This window comes from Crassostrea angulata, chromosome 3 (assembly GCF_025612915.1).
Source record: "Crassostrea angulata isolate pt1a10 chromosome 3, ASM2561291v2, whole genome shotgun sequence".
In the NCBI taxonomy this organism is placed as follows: Eukaryota; Metazoa; Mollusca; class Bivalvia; order Ostreida; family Ostreidae; genus Magallana; species Magallana angulata.
In genome coordinates, this window is record NC_069113.1 from 54,688,738 (window position 1) to 54,708,819 (window position 20,082).

Genomic DNA, 20,082 nt, shown 5'->3' on the forward strand with positions numbered 1-20,082 from the left:
AAAAATTCCGGAATCTGTGAGTTTACCAAGAAGTCTAATATTAGTGAGCGTTTAATGATTTCTTGTGGTACAAAACACACATGTGTCAAAAATGGATGTTGTGGCAGCTATTGACGGGTTTACAAGTATTTATTCAAGTCTGAACAGTGAACAATCTCTTGAGTTTTTAAACTGGGTGAAAGAAAATATAAACGGTGAGGCCACCCTTCTCTCTGAAAACATTTATCGTTAATATTGATTACACTAATTCACAGATCTCCGAAAGCACTGCTGAATGTTTAATCTCAGCGAGATTCGTCGAGACTGAAAATTTTTGACAGACGTCTCTTCCGAATAATAAAAATTAATAATAAACTTGTACATGTATGAATTATTATGAATTAATTTGGTTTTAAATCATGCTAATCAATCAAGCTTCATGTACGAAAAAAACTTCATGATTTTATATTATCTTCCTCTTCTTTCGGAGGAGATGTCTGTCAACAATTTTTAGTCTCAACGAATCTTGTTGAGATTACTGAATGTTCAGTGTGGATTTGACTTTATACAGCTGTTATAGAGTGTCATTTCTGGTTTGTTTGGGGTTTTTTTTGTTAATTACTGTATGGATAACCAGCCTTTGCTCTAGATTTATGTGACACATTACTATATCTGTTCTCTGTTCTTAAAAAGTTATACAAGCACACATGTTCCTGAAGCTTTAATTTAGATTCAGAAACAAAGTAATATGGGTTTTTTTATATATTTAATGAACGGGTCTCATATAGTCCATTGATTTTTCTAATTCCATAGACCTCATCGATAAACAGATAAAATCCAAAGGCCATGACAGTGATGTAGTGTTGGAGTCAATTCGAGAAGATGTCCGCTCTCTTCTCCCTCTGAACGGAGTCACAGAGACAGAGAAAATATGCATTCCTTCTGTTGGTCCGGTGAGTAACTACTCTTAGAGATATCATAAAGAGAAAAAAATGTAAGAATACATTGTAGAGTTAATCTCTGTTAGATTTGTCGAGCACAAAAAATTTCCAATAAAATTTTTTAGTCTGGACAAATCTTGCTGAGATTATGTAGAGTTTTTCCTGTAGTGATGAAGGTAAAGAGAGAGAGATTGGCTCTCCTGCAGTAGCACTTCTCAAAAGTTTAATGACTGTAGAGTTAAGGTCAGAGCATTTCAAAATAAAAGTGAATGTCTACGGTTCAAGGTCAGATCATATTGTTACATTATTTTAAACTCCAGTGTGATCACAATTTAGGAAATCACACAGTTATTGATAATGAACACATTTATCTTTCATTAAAACCTTTCACATTCATGCCTTTTAACTAATTTTTGGGGAAAATATTTTTAATACCCTTTATACATGTACATGTACATAGCATATGGAACCTAAATACACAATTATGACATTATACATCTGAAATATATTTTTTATATCAAGCATCTTTGCCTTACCAATAGTTTGATCCCTTCTTTAATAGAATTAAAATGTGTTAGCCATAAACAGTTTTAAAATAAAGTGGAAAATGGCTTACTGGTCCAAAACAGTGAATTTGAAAGGGTTATATATAGTTATATCTTTTTCTTTTTTTAAAAATCATTTTCATTATTAGATACTGATTTTTTATTTTTTAGAATGCAGATTGTGATAATCTCACAACTGAACATATAGACGCCTTCTGTTTTAATGATGATGACATTGATGACTTGTGTGATGAAGGACAGATGAGCAGAAACTACTGCACAGACTGCGGATCTAGAAATGTCCGACCTTTAAGTATGCTGACCCTAAAATTAAGTTGTAGTTTGCTTTATTTTTAGATATATATTAATACTAACTAGATGTTTAATGATCTATTCATTAAGATATAAAGACAGTCCAAGAGGAGCTCAATTCATATTATTCAAGATGTGCCTAAAATGTTTGATATTTCCAAAATTGTTTAAGTAGTTAAAAGCAAAACTAAGCAAAAAGGATAATGTATAAAATAAGGATGGTTTGCTTTTCTTTTTGACAATTTCTTCCTAACAAATGTGTGTGGATATTTAAAAATGTAAAAATTAACTTTGAACAGCTTAAATTGAAAAGTGGAAATCTGACTCTCTTGTCTTTATCAATTTACATATCATTAAAACAAATTTATTGCAAGGAGAGCAATTTAAAAAAGGTTTGAATTCAGCTAACTTGTAAACATGAAAGCATATTATTGTATATATTTACAACTCATTTTTAACATATTAATGATCATAAAGAGTATCTAAAAAGTAAATAATTTTTTTTTTAGTACAACAGGATGTTAGATTTAAGAAATAGCCAAGACGTCTTACTGGTGTATGGGAATTTGAGTCTGACACCATCATGATTATTTCATACAATCCCGTGATTTTTCAGGTTGCGGAAGGTTTTGACCAATTAATAGACTGGTTAGAACTTGGCCGTGTAGGTTTTAGCCTTGTTAGTTTTTATAGGTCTATGAACCACAATGTTTTTTGTATTACTGAGTACTTGGTACATGTAGACGTAAATACTTGAATTTTTGTCTATGCTATAAATGTGTTTATATGACTGATACTTTGTTTGTTGGTAGCTGACCTTTGATGTGTTGATTTCTTTGCTCTTTCAGCCTTTATAACCCACTCGGCCTCTGTGAAGGAGATTAAGTACATATTCCAACACTTACTGGGGGACCTCAGGGGCAAATCAGTGGTGGATGTGGGGTCCAGAACAGGGGCCATTCTTTATGGGGTATGTTCAATACGAGGGTTATTTGCATTTGTTGGTATTTTATTGTCATAAAGATTTAATCTTATCTGACTCTGTACACTAAAGTACATATTATCTGTACATTTTTTTGATAATATCATGTTTGATAATACAGTGATCCTTAAAACAGCAAACTTTTTATGATATTAAAGGGGAAGGAAAGTAAAATTTATATAGTACCCTAATTCGATAAATTAACATCATTTATGATTCTAGATCATGTTCTTCTCAATAAAAACCCACGGATAAAGAATAAATCAAGAATTTTCGATTGCTTATTTTAAATTTCCCGCCGCTATGGGAGCTGCCATTAAACTTTAAATTATGACGTCACACCATCTATTCCGGTTTGTCTCATCAACACAGTATAGCAGAAGTAAACATCATCGTTTGTTATAGCAATACCCTTTTAATGGCAAATTCTGATCGGTTAGGTTTAGAGCCATATAAATTTTTCTCGAATGCAATTGAATTCTTCAAAGTTATCTTCGCACACAATCTTGTTTTTATTTCAAACAAATGTTTCAAACCTCAACTTATCATTACGCAAATGGTGGATCCACAGTTTGCACAGTTTTCTTTTTTCGGAGGACTTTGTTGGGTCCGTAATTTAAAAAAAAGAAACTTTTCCCGCATCTTCCCCTTGTGTTTGTACAGTTAATCGCTTGACAGGAAGGCATAAATCAGCTTTTTTTAACACTAACCATGCTAGTGATGTACCAAAATAAAACATGTACTGATGTAGTCCTAAAGCGGAATAGATGGTGTGACGTCAAAATAATTTATTTTGTTGGTTTTTAATACAAAAGAGTTCCACATCATGTCAGCCTCCAGGAAATGCAATTTTTATAAATTCAAAGGGGCATTGAAGCTTATTTATAAAGTTTATCGAAAAAATATTTTGAAATATCTTAATTATTTAAGACATTTTATTATTTGAAATATGAACACTTTTTGGGTTTCCTTCCCCTTTAAAGTTTTCTATCACAGTCTTTTTGTTCTTTTTATGAACATACATTGTACATATAATTATCTTAAAAAGTTTGTTCAAAATTTTCTTCACTAGGCCTACTTGATGAGTGAGGCAAGCTGTATAGTGGGGGTAGAGATAGATCCCACATTTTGTCAAGTCCAGAACCAAATAGTCACAAAGTACAATCTACAAGACAGAGTTCAGGTAATGTCTGCACAAATATCTACTAGTTTTTATAAGGACTGTAATACTTAATAGGTCAGCATCTGTACAGGTCAGTATCATTACAGGCCAACAATATTAAACAGGTTCACATCTGTATAGGCAATATTTAGCTGGTCAAAATCTGTACGGGCATTTTTGAGCAAGCCAACATCTGCAAAAGCAATATTGAACAGGTCAACATCTGAACAGGTAAACAATATTTCATAGCCCAATAAATAAGGTACAGGTCAACATATGTACAGGTACCCGTCCAACTTCTACACTGGTCAACATCCATACAAGTCAACTTCTGTACAGACAATATTGTACAGGCTGACAATATTGTATACAGGTCAACATCTGCACAGGCAGGATTGAACATGTCAACATCTGTATAGGTGAACAATATTGTACAGGTTAACAATATACATGTATTATAGGCCAATAATATTGTACTTATCAACATCTGTACAAATCAACATATGTACAGGTGAAATTGTACAGATCAACATCTGTACATGTACCGGTAATATTGTACAGGTCAGCACCTGTACATGTAATTTTGTACAGGTCAACACCTGCACAGGCAGTATTGAACATGTCAACATCTGCATAGGTAAACAATATTGTACAGGTGTACAATACATCATCAACCAAAAATATTGTACATGTTAACATCTGTACAGATCAACATCTGTACAGATCAACATATAAAAGGTGAATTTGTACAGATCAACACCCTTACATGTAATATTGTACAGGTCAGCACTTGTACATGTAATATTATACAGGTCAGCACCTGTACATGTAATATTGTACAGGTCAACATCGGTATATGTAATATTGTACAGATCAACATCCTTACATGTAATATTGTACAGGTCAGCACCTGTACAGTCATGTAATATTGTACAGGTCAACATATGTACATGTAATATTGTACAGGTCAGCACCTGTACATGTAATATTGTACAGATCAACATCCTTACATGTAATATTGTACAGGTCAGCACCTGTACGTGTAATATTGTACAGGTCAGCACCTGTACGTGTAATATTGTACAGGTCAACATCTGTACATGTAATATTGTACAGGTCAACATCTATACATGTAATATTGTACAGGTCAACATCCTTACATGTAATATTGTACAGGTCAGCACCTGTACATGTAATATTGTACAGGTCAACATCTGTACATGTAATATTGTACAGGTCAGGACTGTACATGTAATATTGTACAGGTCAGGACTGTACATGTAATATTGTACAGGTCAGCACCTGTACATGTAATATTGTACAGGTCAACATCTGTTCAGACAATATTTTAGATGTACAGGTCAAATTCTTTACAAGAAGTATAATTGTATATATTTGTTATCTGTATGTCTTGAACTGATTTTAGATAAAGACTTTTAACAGAATGGAACTGTTTTATATCAGAATGTTTGGTTTTAGGTGTACCAGAAAGACATCCAGCATTGTGGTCAACTCATCCAACAAGGTAATGAAAGTGTGCTGTACTGCTGTTATATCACCGTAAATCTTATAACAATGTTTTGTGTGTATCAGGAGAAGATGTTCTATCGTTACACTGTATGTAGAAGAAATATACAGTCATCAATATACACTAAGAATTTTTCTTTGAGTAAGTGGAATGTTTCAACAAGGCTATATCACTTAGTTAAACATACCTGCCAACCTCATCCACATTTTGTGGGTCACACCTGTAAAAAAACTAATTATCCTTAAGAATCATAGATATTTGAGACTAAGAGTAAACCACCAACCAATAATGTGCAATTCATGGAACCTAGAGTACTAAAAAGTACAACAAAGTACCTTAACTCTTTACTGGTATTTCATTATTACAACAAAGTACCATAACTCTTTACTGGTATTTCATTATTAAAGCTCTTTGTTTTTGTAACCTAATAGATAGTGAGTGCAAGTTGTTGGAACATACCTTACTTATATTGATTTTGCTTTGTTTGATAGCTGATGTTATTATCCTAAACAATGTGTTTGAATTCTTCATGCCACTCGACACACAAAAAAGGTGAAAACATGAGTTACATATATTTATTTAGTTTTTATTTGTTCTCTCTCTCTCTCTCTCTCTCTCTCTCTCTCTCTCTCTCTCTCTCTCATAAATAATTGTACATGTATTTATGGATAGATATTTGCTAAGCACTATCTTGGTGAATGCAGTCTGATTAAAATCAAACCTTCTACTAGCTCATAAAATAAAGAAGCTAGTGGAGAATGGGGTAAATGAAGTGACCTTTGGGTACACTACCAAAACTCGTGATATACATTGAGGTTCTCTCGTTTATCATGATGGTATATGTATATGACAACACAAAATCAGTTTTATTAACATTATATACAAGCACATATCAAAAGATATTATTTTCATAGCATGTTTGAACCCCTTTTTGTATTAATGAATCCTTTTCTGATGGCCTTATAGATATAAAAGATCACATTGATAATGCCATTTCATCAATAATGCATTAAAAATGTGATGTCAGTTTACTTTGAAATAAATTAACACCTACTTCATGTTGATGCAAACATGTAAAGAATGTGTTTTAAAATGCAATCAAGAAACTCTTGTCAATTATACGAGACTGAACTGGTAATTGTTTTTGTGTTTTTCAGTATATGGAACTTTCTGTACCAGAATGTGAGGAAGAAGGGCTGTTTTATTGTGACTGTACCAAGTATACAGGAATCCCTCGATGCCATTCAGGTATGAATCTAAAAGAATGTTTCTATAAAGTACTTAAATGCAATAGAAGTAATACCACCGCAGTTTGTAGGATATTATATAAATAGTGCCTGTTTGGGAGGGTAACAGTTGACATTGACACCCCGAGAAAACCATTGTCAACCGACGCGAAGCGGAGGTTGACAATGGTTTTCGAGGGGTGTCAATTTCAACTGTTATCCTCCCAAACAGGCACTATTTATTTTGCTATACTGAATGTCTTTTTTAAAAATTTTAAGAAAATTTTACTGCTTTTATATAGGAATAACGTGAATTCTACAGCGAACCGTACGCGCATAATTTTCGCGCATGTAACATTTTTTAATGTTACCCGTTGCCAAGTACGTTGCTAACGCTGAGGGTAATAGTAAATATTATTAACTGCGTCTTAACCAATCAGATTTCAGTATTTAACATGAAAGTATAACAACAAGGTTTATTTCCTAGCATCTTTAAATGCTATTGAGGTATACATGTACATCTTGACCTATTCTTCACCTTTATTTGAATGAATTTGATATTTGATTGAAATAATATAGACAAAGCAGACATATTTTGGAATTTATTAATAAATGGGTTGGTCACAGATGGTTTTTTCTGCTCAGATTAGTAACATATAACTGATTGGCAGCCATATGTTTTTGCTATTCAATATTTACACCTGTAGTTTATCCTTCATTTCCTTTGTAGCTGCCATTCAATATTTACACCTGTAGTTTATCCTTCATTTCCTTTGTAGCTGCCATTCAATATTTACACCTGTAGTTTATCCTTCATTTCCTTTGTAGCTGTCATTAGACTTGGGTACCTGGTTACAAGAGAGTCCAACAGGGGAGATAACAACCAGAGCAAACCTGTTACTGTACGGTGACAGGGAATCTGAGGACTCAGAGCTAACACAGATACATCTGTACAAAGTCATATGATCTTGTGTTCCTGTATCTCAAAGTTTTAAATATGTCTATAAAAATAAAATGATGTAATCAATTGAGATCAATTTCAATGTTGGTTTTTTAGCTGACTGAGATGAATTGAGGGGGAATCAGCGTTGACCTCAGCATCAGCGTTGGCATCCAGACCTGGTAAAGGTTTTGGTGCAGGTCCTGTAACTAGATAATCACTTGTTTTACCTTCACAAAACTTGCATGGATGGTGCATATGGACATACTTATTAACTTAAAAGACTTCGATGTTGAATCTGGGCTATGAATTTTGGATGCTGGAGGAAGATAAGTTTTTTGGAGCAGGTTAAAGTTTTTGGAGCAGGTGCCCTTTAATAGCCATATCTAAGTTACTACTGGTCCCAACTTCACCAACTTGCACGACTGGTGCATCTTTGATACCGATGCACCAGATATAGGCTTGATCAATGCTGAATCTGAGCCAAAGGTTTTTTATGCTGGATGAGGTTTAAGTTTTTGGAGCAGGAGCCCTTTGATAGACAAATCTTGGTGATTATTGGTTCAGTCTTTACCAGATTTGAAGGGATAGTGATACTGATGCACCCCACAGGCGAGGATGCCGAATCTGAGACTAAGGTTTTGGATGCAAGAGGAAGTTAAGTTTTTTGGAATACCTGGTATTTATATAAATAATGGAACTAATGATTATTCAAACTTGCATGGTTGATAATGATATTGTATCATTACTATATGTGTAATACTGTAGGGGTTATTTTGTTCCAAGGCCAATGCTGTAATTGTACTGCATTTATGTGAAAAAGGTAGTTCAACATTTTTATATTCAGATGGGGATGGGTTCTGGACTATCTCACCGAGTCTTAATTTATGTTGCCCCAACTGTCTGTGTTTTGTGTTTTATTTGGGGGGGGGGGGGGGAGATAAGGGGTGTTGGTCTTATAAGGGGGTTAAGGGAAGGGGTATTTTATTTTAAGGAATTTTAGTTCATTTCGCGAGATCGAATTTATTTCGGGAAAACGGGTTTTAATCCTGGCCACGAATCTTTAATGTCATTAACCAGCTACCGTATTCAGTGACTCGTGCAGCAGACGGATCAAGCTGAAAATGGAATCTAATCTAATTCCTTTTATTATGTTTATGATATAATTCAATGCGCGTACCTTGATAGACATCATGATGTGAATGAGTACACTCTAGATAGCGCTAGCGGTCGCCCCATTGCCTCACTGCACAGACCCGTGGATAATATTTTCGGCAGAATCGATCAGCCACAAAGAAATAGGTCACAGAAAGTGGACAAGTTTTAAAGTTCAGGCATCAACTGGATAAAGGAAGGAATTTCACAGTCGAGGTATTGTATGGATATAATTGAATAGATATACTGTATAAGAGTTGTGTTAATAATGATGCTATAATAATTACATGGATTTGGGTCTTTGGATTCATGCCACAGGTCTTACTTGTTATTGTTTATCACTCGGGCTGTTCGAAATTCCGGAATACTCGACGGGCGGATCATGAATCTAAAGAGGCGATTTATATTCATAGATCATTGGATTGACTTGGTTTAGGTAATGGTCTACTTATCTATCAGCACTACTAGTTAAAAATTGAATCTCAAAACAGTGTATCAACATTGCTTGTGCATTTTATACACGTGTCCAAACAATGAAAGAGGTTCTCTGTATGCAAAGGGCAAAGTGGGTGTGAACGTAATGATATATCACGCATTAACTGCAGCGCTGTCTGCCTGCGCATATAAAGCAGATACAAAAAACATTGTAATTGTTCTTTACTTCAGACTGAGATGAATCTTTCTATATCTATATTTTCTTGGGTACTCGTCGTTACAAGAAACTGTGAAAATACATAACCCCCCCCCCCCCCCCCCCCGAAGTAGGGGACCTAACGTTATATATTTTTCTCTGAAGTATTGGGCGGCACATGAACGTATTAGACAAAAATTGGCCTGGTAAAAAAACGCATGGACTTGTCAAGCGGAATGGATGTATGGCGGCCAATTAGAGTCATGTATAGATAGATAGATAATGGAAATCAACCTCCGATTATTATGATAATTTCAAGCGCATTTTTAGGGTGGGGTGTTCAAAAAGGGAGGATTTCATTCATGACTATAAATTGTTACTCTATAAATATAAGTGAATACAAATCTATACTGTTTTGTTTATTATTCTGAATGTACTTGAAAAGATTTTTATTTATTTTAAAGAAAACGTAAATTTTATAGTTGAGGAATTTAAGAGACAGAGTTAGAGAAAGGAGGAAATATTAATGATTCAATTAATGAAGCAATTAGGTATTGACAAAACTGGGAAATCGATATTCTAAAATTGTAAAAAAAAAAAAAAAAAAAAAAAAAATTAAATGCTGATTTTACTAATATCTTTAGCCAACATCAATTTATTGAATATCCTGATTTTATACTACTATATAGACAGTGTGTTGGAAAGTGATATCAGGAGAGTGTTGTAAAGTCCAAGTACTGTCAGGTTTTTTTTAAGTTATTTATCAAACTGCAATGAATAATTATTTTTTTGAAAAATATAGTTTCTCAACTGCGTACAAATTGAGTAACGCGCGTTTAAACAGTGACATGATAATAGAACTGGTTAATTACCTTATTAGTGACATGGTTCATTGTTGACCTGATATAGTCAGTAAATTCCACATGGGGCAAGAGTGGAGCTTGAGCCCCCAAATGGAATTTACTGATCATGTATAAACCATATTAGGTCAACTACAAATCATGTAACGATTATATCTAACTGACTGTTTTTATTTTATTGATAAAAAGTAAATAAGACAATGAAAATCAAGCCTTTATTACAATATTACAAGTTTTAATTTGAGCATGAAACCTGACATCATATTACTCTTACAATCACGCCATAATGCTCAAAGGGAGATATATTTCGTACTGACTATGTATAAGATATACATGGTCTCCACGTGACTGCTATAAGCCAACGATTTTCTTACAATTTAGCAGGAGATAAGACATGTTGAGTATACTGTCAGTGTTACGTTGTTATATTTGCAGTAACTTCCCACACATTTCACATGCAAAAACTATGTGGAATGTAAATTATAATTTTTATACCCCCGCAAACGAAGTTTAGGGGGGTATATTGGTTTCACCCTGTCCGTCTGTCTGTAGACGCAACTTTGTCCCCCCTAAAGAATTTTTTACTACTTCATGGAACAGTTTGAAAATATGTACATATGTTGATCACCATCTGAAGATTTGCATTTGCAAATTATTTTAAGATTAGACAAGATTTAATGATTTTATGACAGTTTTCATTTTCCTTATTCTATATATTGTACACTGATGTTGAAAAGTAAGGGAGGTAATCCTTACAGATTTTATGAATTAATTAGTAGTATTAAAACACTCAAAGATTTATTGATATAAATACATCCAAATAGAGGTTTTTTGTCTTTATTAATTTATTTTTTATAAGTATTCTATCAACTGCCAATGCAAAATTTTTGTTTGTCAATGATAAATTCTTAGGAGCTAATAAGAACATCAAAGACAAGTGTGACTGAATTCATTTGTCCCAAGGGGGGCATTATCTGAGCCATGGTTTAGATGGAGCATGTGTTTAGGGAAATTTCTGATATGAAGTTCCATTTTACCACAGGAGAAAGTTGGGAAAATTTGAAACAACTAATTGCATCTGTCAAGACTTTTATTAGAAAGATATTCAAAGTTTTATCAACAAAAGAGCATTGCTTGGCTACCGGTATTTCTATTTACTGCAAAGGGAGGGGTTATTGTCATTTTGTTGGTTTTTCGTTAAAACAATTAAATAAAAAAAATATCATCAGATACATAAATTTGTAAATGTATTACTGTTATATGTATTTAAAGTGAAATTCTGACAATTTTGATTTTAATTTTTCTTTGTTAACTTTTTAGCTCACCTGAGCTGAAAGCTCAAGTGAGCTATTCTGATCACATTTTGTCTGTCGTCCGTCTGTCCGTCCGTCTGTCCGTCTGTCTGTCCGTAAACTTTTCACATTTTCAACATCTTCTAAAGAACTACTTGGCCAATTTCAACCAAACTTGGCACAAATCATCCTTAGGCAAAGGGGATTCAAAGTTGTGAAAATTAAGGGCCACACCCGTTTTCAAGGGGAGATAATTAGAAATTAATGAAAAATTTCGAGAAATTTTCAAAAATCTTCTTCTCAAGAACCAGAAAGCCAGGAAAGCTGAAACTTGTGTGGAAGCATCCTCAGGTAGTGTAGATTCAAAGTTGTGAAATTCATGACCCCCGGGGGTAGGGTGGGGCCACAATGGGGGGTCAAAGTTTTACATAGGAATATATAGAGTAAATCTTTAAAAATCTTCTTCTCAGAAACTAAACAGCCAGGAAAGCTGAAACTTGTGTGCAAGCATCCTCAGGTAGTGTAGATTCAAAGTTGTGAAATTCATGACCCCCGGGGGTAGGGTGGGGCCACAATGGGGGGTCGAAGTTTTACATAGGAATATATAGAGTAAATCTTTAAAAATCTTCTTCTCAGAAACTAAACAGCCAGGAAAGCTGAAACTTGTGTGGAAGCATCCTCAGGTAGTGTAGATTCAAAGTTGTGAAAATCATAACCCCTGGGGTTAAGTTTGGGCCACAATGGGGGGTCGAAGTTTTACATAGGAATATATAGAGTAAATCTTTAAAAATCTTCTTCTCAGAAACTAATCAGCCAGGAAAGCTGAAACTTGTGTGGAAGCATCCTCAGGTAGTGTAGATTCAAAGTTGTGAAAATCATGACCCCCAGGGGTAGGGTGGGGCCACAATGGGGGGGGGGGGTCGAAGTTTTACAAAGGAATATATAGAATAAATCTTTAAAAATCTTCTTCTCAGAAACTAATCAGCCAGGAAAGCTGAAACTTGTGTGGAAGCATCCTCAGGTAGTGTAGATTCAAAGTTGTGAAAATCATAACCCCTGGGGTTAGGTTGGGGCCACAATGGGGGTCGAAGTTTTACATAGGAATATATAGAGTAAATCTTTAAAAATCTTCTTCTCAGAAACTAAACAGCCAGGAAAGCTGAAACTTGTGTGGAAGCATCCTCAGGTAGTGTAGATTCAAAGTTGTGAAAATCATGACCCCCAGGGGTAGGGTGGGGCCACAATGGGGGGGTCGAAGTTTTACATAGGAATATATAGAATAAATCTTTAAAAATCTTCTTCTCAGAAACTAATCAGCCAGGAAAGCTGAAACTTGTTTGGAAGCATCCTCAGGTAGTGTAGATTCAAAGTTGTGAAAATCATAACCCCTGGGGTTAGGTTGGGGCCACAATGGGGGGTCGAAGTTTTACATAGGAATATATAGAATAAATCTTTAAAAATCTTCTTCTCAGAAACTAATCAGCCAGGAAAGCTGAAACTTGTGTGGAAGCATCCTCAGGTAGTGTAGATTCAAAGTTGTGAAAATCATAACCCCTGGGGTTAGGTTGGGGCCACAATGGGGGGTCGAAGTTTTACATAGGAATATATAGAGTAAATCTTTAAAAATCTTCTTCTCAGAAACTAAACAGCCAGGAAAGCTGAAACTTGTGTGGAAGCATCCTCAGGTAGTGTAGATTCAAAGTTGTGAAAATCATGACCCCCAGGGGTAGGGTGGGGCCACAATGGGGGGTCGAAGTTTTACATAGGAATATATAGAATAAATCTTTAAAAATCTTCTTCTCAGAAACTAATCAGCCAGGAAAGCTGAAACTTGTGTGGAAGCATCCTCAGGTAGTGTAGATTCAAAGTTGTGAAAATCATAACCCCTGGGGTTAGGTTGGGGCCACAATGGGGGTCGAAGTTTTACATAGGAATATATAGAGTAAATCTTTAAAAATCTTCTTCTCAGTAACTAATCAGCCAGGAATGCTGAAACTTGTGTGGAAGCATCCTCAGGTAGTGTAGATTCAAAGTTGTGAAAATCATGATCCCTGGGGGTAGGGTGAGGCCACATTGGGGGGGGGTGTTAAAATTTTACATAGGAATATATAGAGTAAATCTTTAAAAATCTTCTTCTCAGAAACTAATTAGCCAGGAAAGCTGAAACTTGTGGGAAGTATCCTCAGGTAGTGTAGATTCAAAGTTGTGAAAATCATGACCCCTGGGGGTAGGGTGAGGCCACATGGGGGGGGGGGGGGGGTGTTAAAGTTTTACATAGGAATAAAGAGTAAATCTTTAAAAATCTTCTTCTCAGAAACTAATCAGCAAGATGATTCTTTTTAATTGTTAAGACTTTGGCTCCAGGACAATTCTTCGGCCTCACAAGAAGGTTCAGAGTTTGATGTAGCTAAATATCCCATATATAAACAATTGTAAAGGATCTTTTTGAGAATTGCAATACTCAACATGTGATATGACTATAAAATTGAAGCAGGCAGCTATTTTTTCAGTAGAATCATTTTGTATTACTGTTTTGGGTTATTGCCCTTGATTTATTGATTCTTGATTATTTTAATTAATGCATCCACTGTTAACCAATTAATGTGATGATTATTTTTATACAATAATAAATATTCAATGTATATAAGTTGTTCTGCATAAGTAGTTTTGGGTTAGGCTGGATTAGTTTGTTTATTTTTGATTTCCAATTTTTAGATACTATGAATTATTTTAGGCTGGCACATATATAGGGACAGTGTCTATTGCATTGCAACGAGTGGCTGTTTGGGGTTAAACTTGAACAGGTACGGAGAGATTGAGGGTGTTGACATCCCTGCACTTTCTAATTTTCGTGTTTTTCTAACCAACGATACAGAATGTGCGGTCATTTCTGCCCTGTATCGCATTGATACAAGTGTGCGGTCATACCTGCTTGTTTTGGTGGTGGTTGCGGCGGAGCACTAGTGTATGGTCATCCCTGCTGGTGTTCTGGCCTTTCTAGTGCAAGTGTGCGGCACTCCCTGCGTTAGGTTGAGCTGTTGGCGCAAGTGTGAGGTCATCCCTGCTTGCGTTATCTCTGCTTGCATTAACGTTGGTACCTGTTGAGTTGCGTAGGTGTGCGGTCATCCCTGCCTGCATAACGTTGAGTCCCTATATATGTGCAGGAGCGGTGATTAAAGTCTGCTCTTGTAAATATTTTCAGCAATCAGGGCTATCCGAGTTCCAAGGGGGAAAAATGGATTTTATTTATACAGGATCTACATGTATTAATGTACATTGTCCAGATTGTATTATGACTCCATTAAGCTGACTTTATCATACCTATTGTTCCTCAGGTGAGCGATGTGGCCCATGGGCCTCTTGTTTTTTTTTACAATTCTAGAATTTTTTTTATTTGTATTTGTTCCAAACCTTTATTATTCAATTCAATTATTTGTCCCCATTTGAAATTAGCCTTGCGGGGGTAATAGTCCCATTAGGACAGTTCTAGTTATTTTTACATTGTTCTTAATTTTGTATTGTCATTATTTCCGCACTCAGTGACTTCATCATGCCAGAGATTAAGTTGCGAGCGGACAATAAAGATGACGACACTCACCTCCGTGTGGTAGACATTGATGGCTACTATATACCCACCTTTCCGATCGAAGATCACGAAAAACACTTCCGGTCGATGCCAGGCTGGAAAGCAAGAAACGATGACGTCATAATCAGCGCTTATCCAAAAGCTGGTAGGATTTCCACATTTTCACATCCTATAATTGATAGATCCATCAAGTTTATCAAATGTATTAACCTCTTTAAAACTGAGTGAACGATTCTTAGTTTTTAGTGTATTATTTTCACCAAAAATCTAGCCACTATTTACATGTAAGTAAACATATGCAGTGACATACATGTATGTTTTAAATACAGAATGATGAACGGTTGAACAATACTGAAGATTTAGAAAAAGACGCAGTGTAAAACAGTGTATATCAACGTTTAACCACTAGTGAACAGAAGTTTTAAAGTCTTTGAAATGATATTATATCTACATACAACTGGGCTTATTTTTGTACAGGAACACATTGGGTATGGGAAGTCGTTAGTATGCTGGTCCGGCGAAAAGCCGAGCGTATTCCGGAAATCAAAGAAATGGCCATGATGGAAGGAATCACCGAACAAATATTCGAGAGTCTTCCTTCCCCTAGGATCATGAACACGCACGTGTATTTCCAGTACCTGCCCAATGATTTTTTTGATAAAAAATGTAAAATTGTGTACATCATCCGTAATCCCAAGGACATCGCTGTGTCGTTTTACAACCATCACAAAAAACTTCTGGAGTACGAGTTTGATGGACCATGGGATAATTACCTACAACGATTCATTCAAGGAAAAAGTTAGTCTTTGTAGTTTTGATGCTCGATTTTTAATTTTTTATTTCTGCTTAGCCATTGATACTATTTTTAGCTCACCTAAGCTATTTGAACTATTAATATATAAATAGTGCCTGTTTGGGAGGGTAACAGTTGAAATTGACACCCCGAGAAAACCATTGTCAACCGACGCGAAGCGGAGGTTGACAATGGTTTTCGAGGGGTGTCAATTTCAACTGTTATCCTCCCAAACAGGCACTATTCATTTTGTTATACTGAATGTCTTAATTTTTTAGAAAATTTTACTGCTTTCATATAGGAATAACGTGAATTCTACAGCGAACCGTACGCGCATAATTTTCGCGCATGTAACTTTTTTTAATGTTACCCGTTGCTAAGTGCGTTGCTAACGCTGAGGGTAATAGAAAATATTATTAACTGCGTCTTAACCAATCAGATTTCAGTATTTAACATGAAAGTATAACAACACAAAATGGGCAATTGCTCCATCTTATTCATCCCATCTTCATTAATATAATCACTAACCAATATCAATATTTCAGTGGACTATGGGTCTTGGTTTGATTACACTCTGGAAATGGAGAGATTTATGGAGAGTCACCCGGATTATCCTATCCACGTGATTTACTACGAAGACATGAAAGAGGTCAACTTTATAAACAAAAATTGTTTTTATACATTTCAAAGTGGTACTAAGTGGAATAGCCACATACATGTACATGTATATTCAACTTAAGAAAATGAATTTGTTTTATCAAAACATACGTTTTAACATATGAAGGGTAAATTTATACCAGATTAATATAATCTCGAATACCATTTGCTCCACGAAAGTTTCTCATTTAAAATTTATTTGATACACGCCCGGTTTTTTTCAGGTTTAACACATTTATAGAACTTAATATTATATTCTATATATGTTGGGATACGTTTGACCACATGTCTCTTGCCACTTGAATTAGGTCCATTTAATCTGAATAAGATCTTTTTGTTTCTCAGGACAGCAATACTGAAATTGCAAAGCTGGCCCGGTTTTTGGGGACTGAAGTTAGTGATGAGTTAATTCGGAATATCGACAGTCTCTGTCAATTTGATGCAATGAAAAAGGAGAAGAATGTGACGGAAGACGTGACAGAGTGGAGAGATAATAATCCTGGGATGTACAGAAAAGGTGAGAGAAAAGAGAGAGAGAGAGAGAGAGAAGGATAGAGACGGATAGAGGAATAGAGAGACAGACAGACATAGAACGAGTATTCCTTTAAAGGAATAATCGGCATGTGATATCAGTGGTCAGCTCTGTTTCTGTAATACGAAAACATTACGTACATGCAATAATCTATATTTAGCACCCTTTTGTTGATTTCCGAAATAGCAAAGCATGAATAAGCTTTACTTTAGTTGTCATTGCATAGTAAATAAAGTAGTGTAAGGCTCAATGCGTACGCAAATGGCAAGCGAAGGCCGATGAGAGAGAGAGAGAGAGAGAGAGAGAGAGGCGCAAAACTAAATCATCAAACCATTGAAAGAGAGAGGAGGATGTTATTGAAGAGGTTACTTTAAATAAAATGACAATTGAAATTATGAAAGATGCGATGAAACCATTTAGTATTTGAAGGAGGAAACTCTATTTGAAATGTGAATTAAATTAAACTTTAAAAATATTTTATATTTCAGGTCAAGTTGGTGACTGGAAAAACTGGTTCACTGTCGCCCAAAGTGACATGTTTGACTCTATCTACCAGCAGAAAATGGCCAAATCAAAGACAAAGATTAGATTTTGTATTTAGAATCATTATTTTATTCCAGCTGCAAATATTTTGTACAGTGTCATGTTGAAGAAATGCAATTTACATAATTCATGAAGCTTATTTTGATGATTACCACAGTGCAAACCTAATACATAAATATTTTAGATATGTGGTTGGGTTTCTTTTCGATTTCGTATGATTGTTATCATTTTGAGCTTTTTTTTTAAATCGGAGTATAAATCTATGCTAGTGATTAAAGTTTGATCATTTTACTCTGTTGAAACTTCATTAAAATTTCCATTGACAACCGATGTGCAATAATAGAACTGTCTGACGTGATCGTATGAGCATCCTCTGACCTGACCTGAGGAAGTGTCTCTTTACCAAACAACAAAGATAAATATTTCTAATCAGAAGTGAAGAAAAGCTGCTAATAGTTTTCAAACTTTATCTTGTTTAATTAGAGTAATTTCCTACAAGGCTGGCACGTTAATTCCGGACCTTCTGTCACTTTGACTTGTTGTTGATGACTTGGCGGCCGGTGTTGTAATGATTAAAAAATATGTAGCGGAACAGATGGTATCCAATATCAGTCAGAGATACAGGATTTTGATTAGATTTTAGCTACTTTGTTTGAAATGAAAAGTGATAAAATAAAATATATTACTCTTTTGATTGCATGCTCTTATTATTGCACAATTCACACGGTGAAGAACTTTATAAAAAGACAGATATTTGATGTAAGCATCGTTAAGGATTGTCGACGGTGCCTTTCGCTCTATCAGTAGCGAAATGTTTTTAAATAAGTTCCCTTGCTTTTTAAAGTATTCTTCAGTCTTCTTCAATGATAAATGACAATGATTTTTACCGTTTCAAATCCATTATCCAAAACCAAAACCCAAGTTTCATCTGGTCTATTCCGTCCAACTCATACGAAATCTCTCTTTGTAAATTTATCTGCAAGCTTGCCCTCCGGAACAGACTCCCTTTATCTGCAGACTATGCAACATAATGTTTGTAGACATTTTTCAACATATCACTTGTTCCTGCCCCTCTACTAATGACTTACGTACATACTGGTTGGATCAGATCATCAACTCCTTCATTATTCACCTCTCCGCGGACCTATGTGCCATGACTGAGGATGATATATTCTTCTTCCTTCTAGGTGGGAAATATTTCACATGGTTGTCAGAAAAAGATCTACGTGCAGTTCGTATGTTTAACTTTCGTTACATCCGAGACACTGCTGCACGCTACAATCAGACCCTCAAAGCTCAACCTAACCGAATGTTAGCAGCATAAACTGTGTATGTGCGTGCCCCCTCCCCCGAGTAGGAACCTATTATTCTTTTTCTTTAATTTTATGACTTTTCTAAAGCTGAATATCTCAAAAAGCTTTCACCGGATTTACATGAAACTTTCAGGGATTATAAAGCATCATGGTGCCTAAAAGATGTTGAATTTTTAATTACAACGTCACTTACGTTTTTACTTTAAGTCAATTATTAAATTTTAAAAAAGCGATTTTGTCCAGGGCGTTTTTCAAAAACGCTTAAAGATAGAGACTTGGAATTGGCTGGAATTTAGTTTCCGTCACTTCCGGTCCAAACCGGAAGTTTTTTTTAATTTTTCGAATTTTCGAATTTTTCGTTTCAATTTCAAATGTTTATTACCGTCTTCCTTGGAAGACGGTATAAAGAGTTGAAATAATTTACAGTCTCCGGGCTGTGCACTTCCTCTCCTTTGTGATTGGTAGAAAATACATGATGTGAAAATTTACAATTATTTCATTGGTTGATATACTGTTCGGCACAAGGGAGATAATTTTCTGATGATCGTTTTTACGTACGACTTAACAATTTTCGTAGATTTCAAATCTTAAAAAGTGAGAAAACGAAAGAACAATAAAAATGGCTCTTAGTGAAATTCAGGCATTCATTTTTCTGTTAATTAGTTAAAAGCAATATTCTGTAACATCTCTTGAAATAATTTGTTCTTTTCTCTTTGTTTTGATTATACAAATACCAATGAAATTTCATAAGGTATGGCTAATATCAGTAAACGAGTTTGTATATTAGAAACGGTGAAACTAATATCAGTAAAACTGGATGATAATGAATGCAGTTGTATTAACTTTGATTTTACTACAGTGATACAACCATTCCTAAGCCCCTTTTTTACTTGGTACAGTCGATTTAAAATAAATAACACGCAGTAAATACTGTAATTTTCAATTTTAAGCAGTACGCTTAAAAGGCACATATTTTTTTTTAAAAAGTTCGGCACGCTATTGCATGGAGAAGAAGGCGACATTCATATAAAAAATAATTAAATTGTCTTTGATATCTTATTGCTGTTAAGAGTTTGCTCTAAAGACGGTAAGCTTTTTTAGAAAG

General features: G+C 34.9%; 1 protein-coding gene and 1 long non-coding RNA gene across 2 annotated transcripts; one reads left to right on the forward strand and one right to left on the reverse strand.

Annotated features, from left to right (window-relative positions):
- Window positions 1-62: 62 nt before the first annotated feature.
- LOC128177214 (sulfotransferase 1 family member D1-like) lies at window positions 63-18,358 on the forward strand. The gene is made up of 12 exons (XM_052843842.1): window positions 63-194; window positions 793-932; window positions 1,637-1,778; window positions 2,626-2,747; window positions 3,832-3,942; window positions 5,401-5,446; window positions 5,941-6,001; window positions 15,094-15,284; window positions 15,617-15,937; window positions 16,478-16,581; window positions 16,935-17,106; window positions 17,610-18,358. The coding sequence occupies exons 1-12, from the start codon at window positions 92-94 to the stop codon at window positions 17,720-17,722; spliced, it is 1,626 nt and encodes a 541-aa protein (XP_052699802.1). The 5' UTR covers window positions 63-91; the 3' UTR covers window positions 17,723-18,358.
- Window positions 7,262-7,579, reverse strand: LOC128177215 (uncharacterized). The gene is made up of 2 exons (XR_008242818.1): window positions 7,475-7,579; window positions 7,262-7,376 (listed from the first exon to the last, which is right to left on the reverse strand). It is a non-coding gene; the product is annotated as an uncharacterized LOC128177215 (long non-coding RNA).
- Window positions 18,359-20,082: the final 1,724 nt, after the last annotated feature.

Excerpts from the sequence above, each read along its gene's own strand:
- LOC128177214 (XM_052843842.1), top strand. The coding sequence starts at position 92 with ATGGATGTTGTGGCAGCTATTGACGGGTTTACAAGTATTTATTCAAGT. Across the intron at positions 933-1,636 it reads GCATTCCTTCTGTTGGTCCG|AATGCAGATTGTGATAATCT; the intron begins GTGAGTAACTAC and ends TTTATTTTTTAG. Across the intron at positions 3,943-5,400 it reads ATCTACAAGACAGAGTTCAG|GTGTACCAGAAAGACATCCA; the intron begins GTAATGTCTGCA and ends GTTTGGTTTTAG.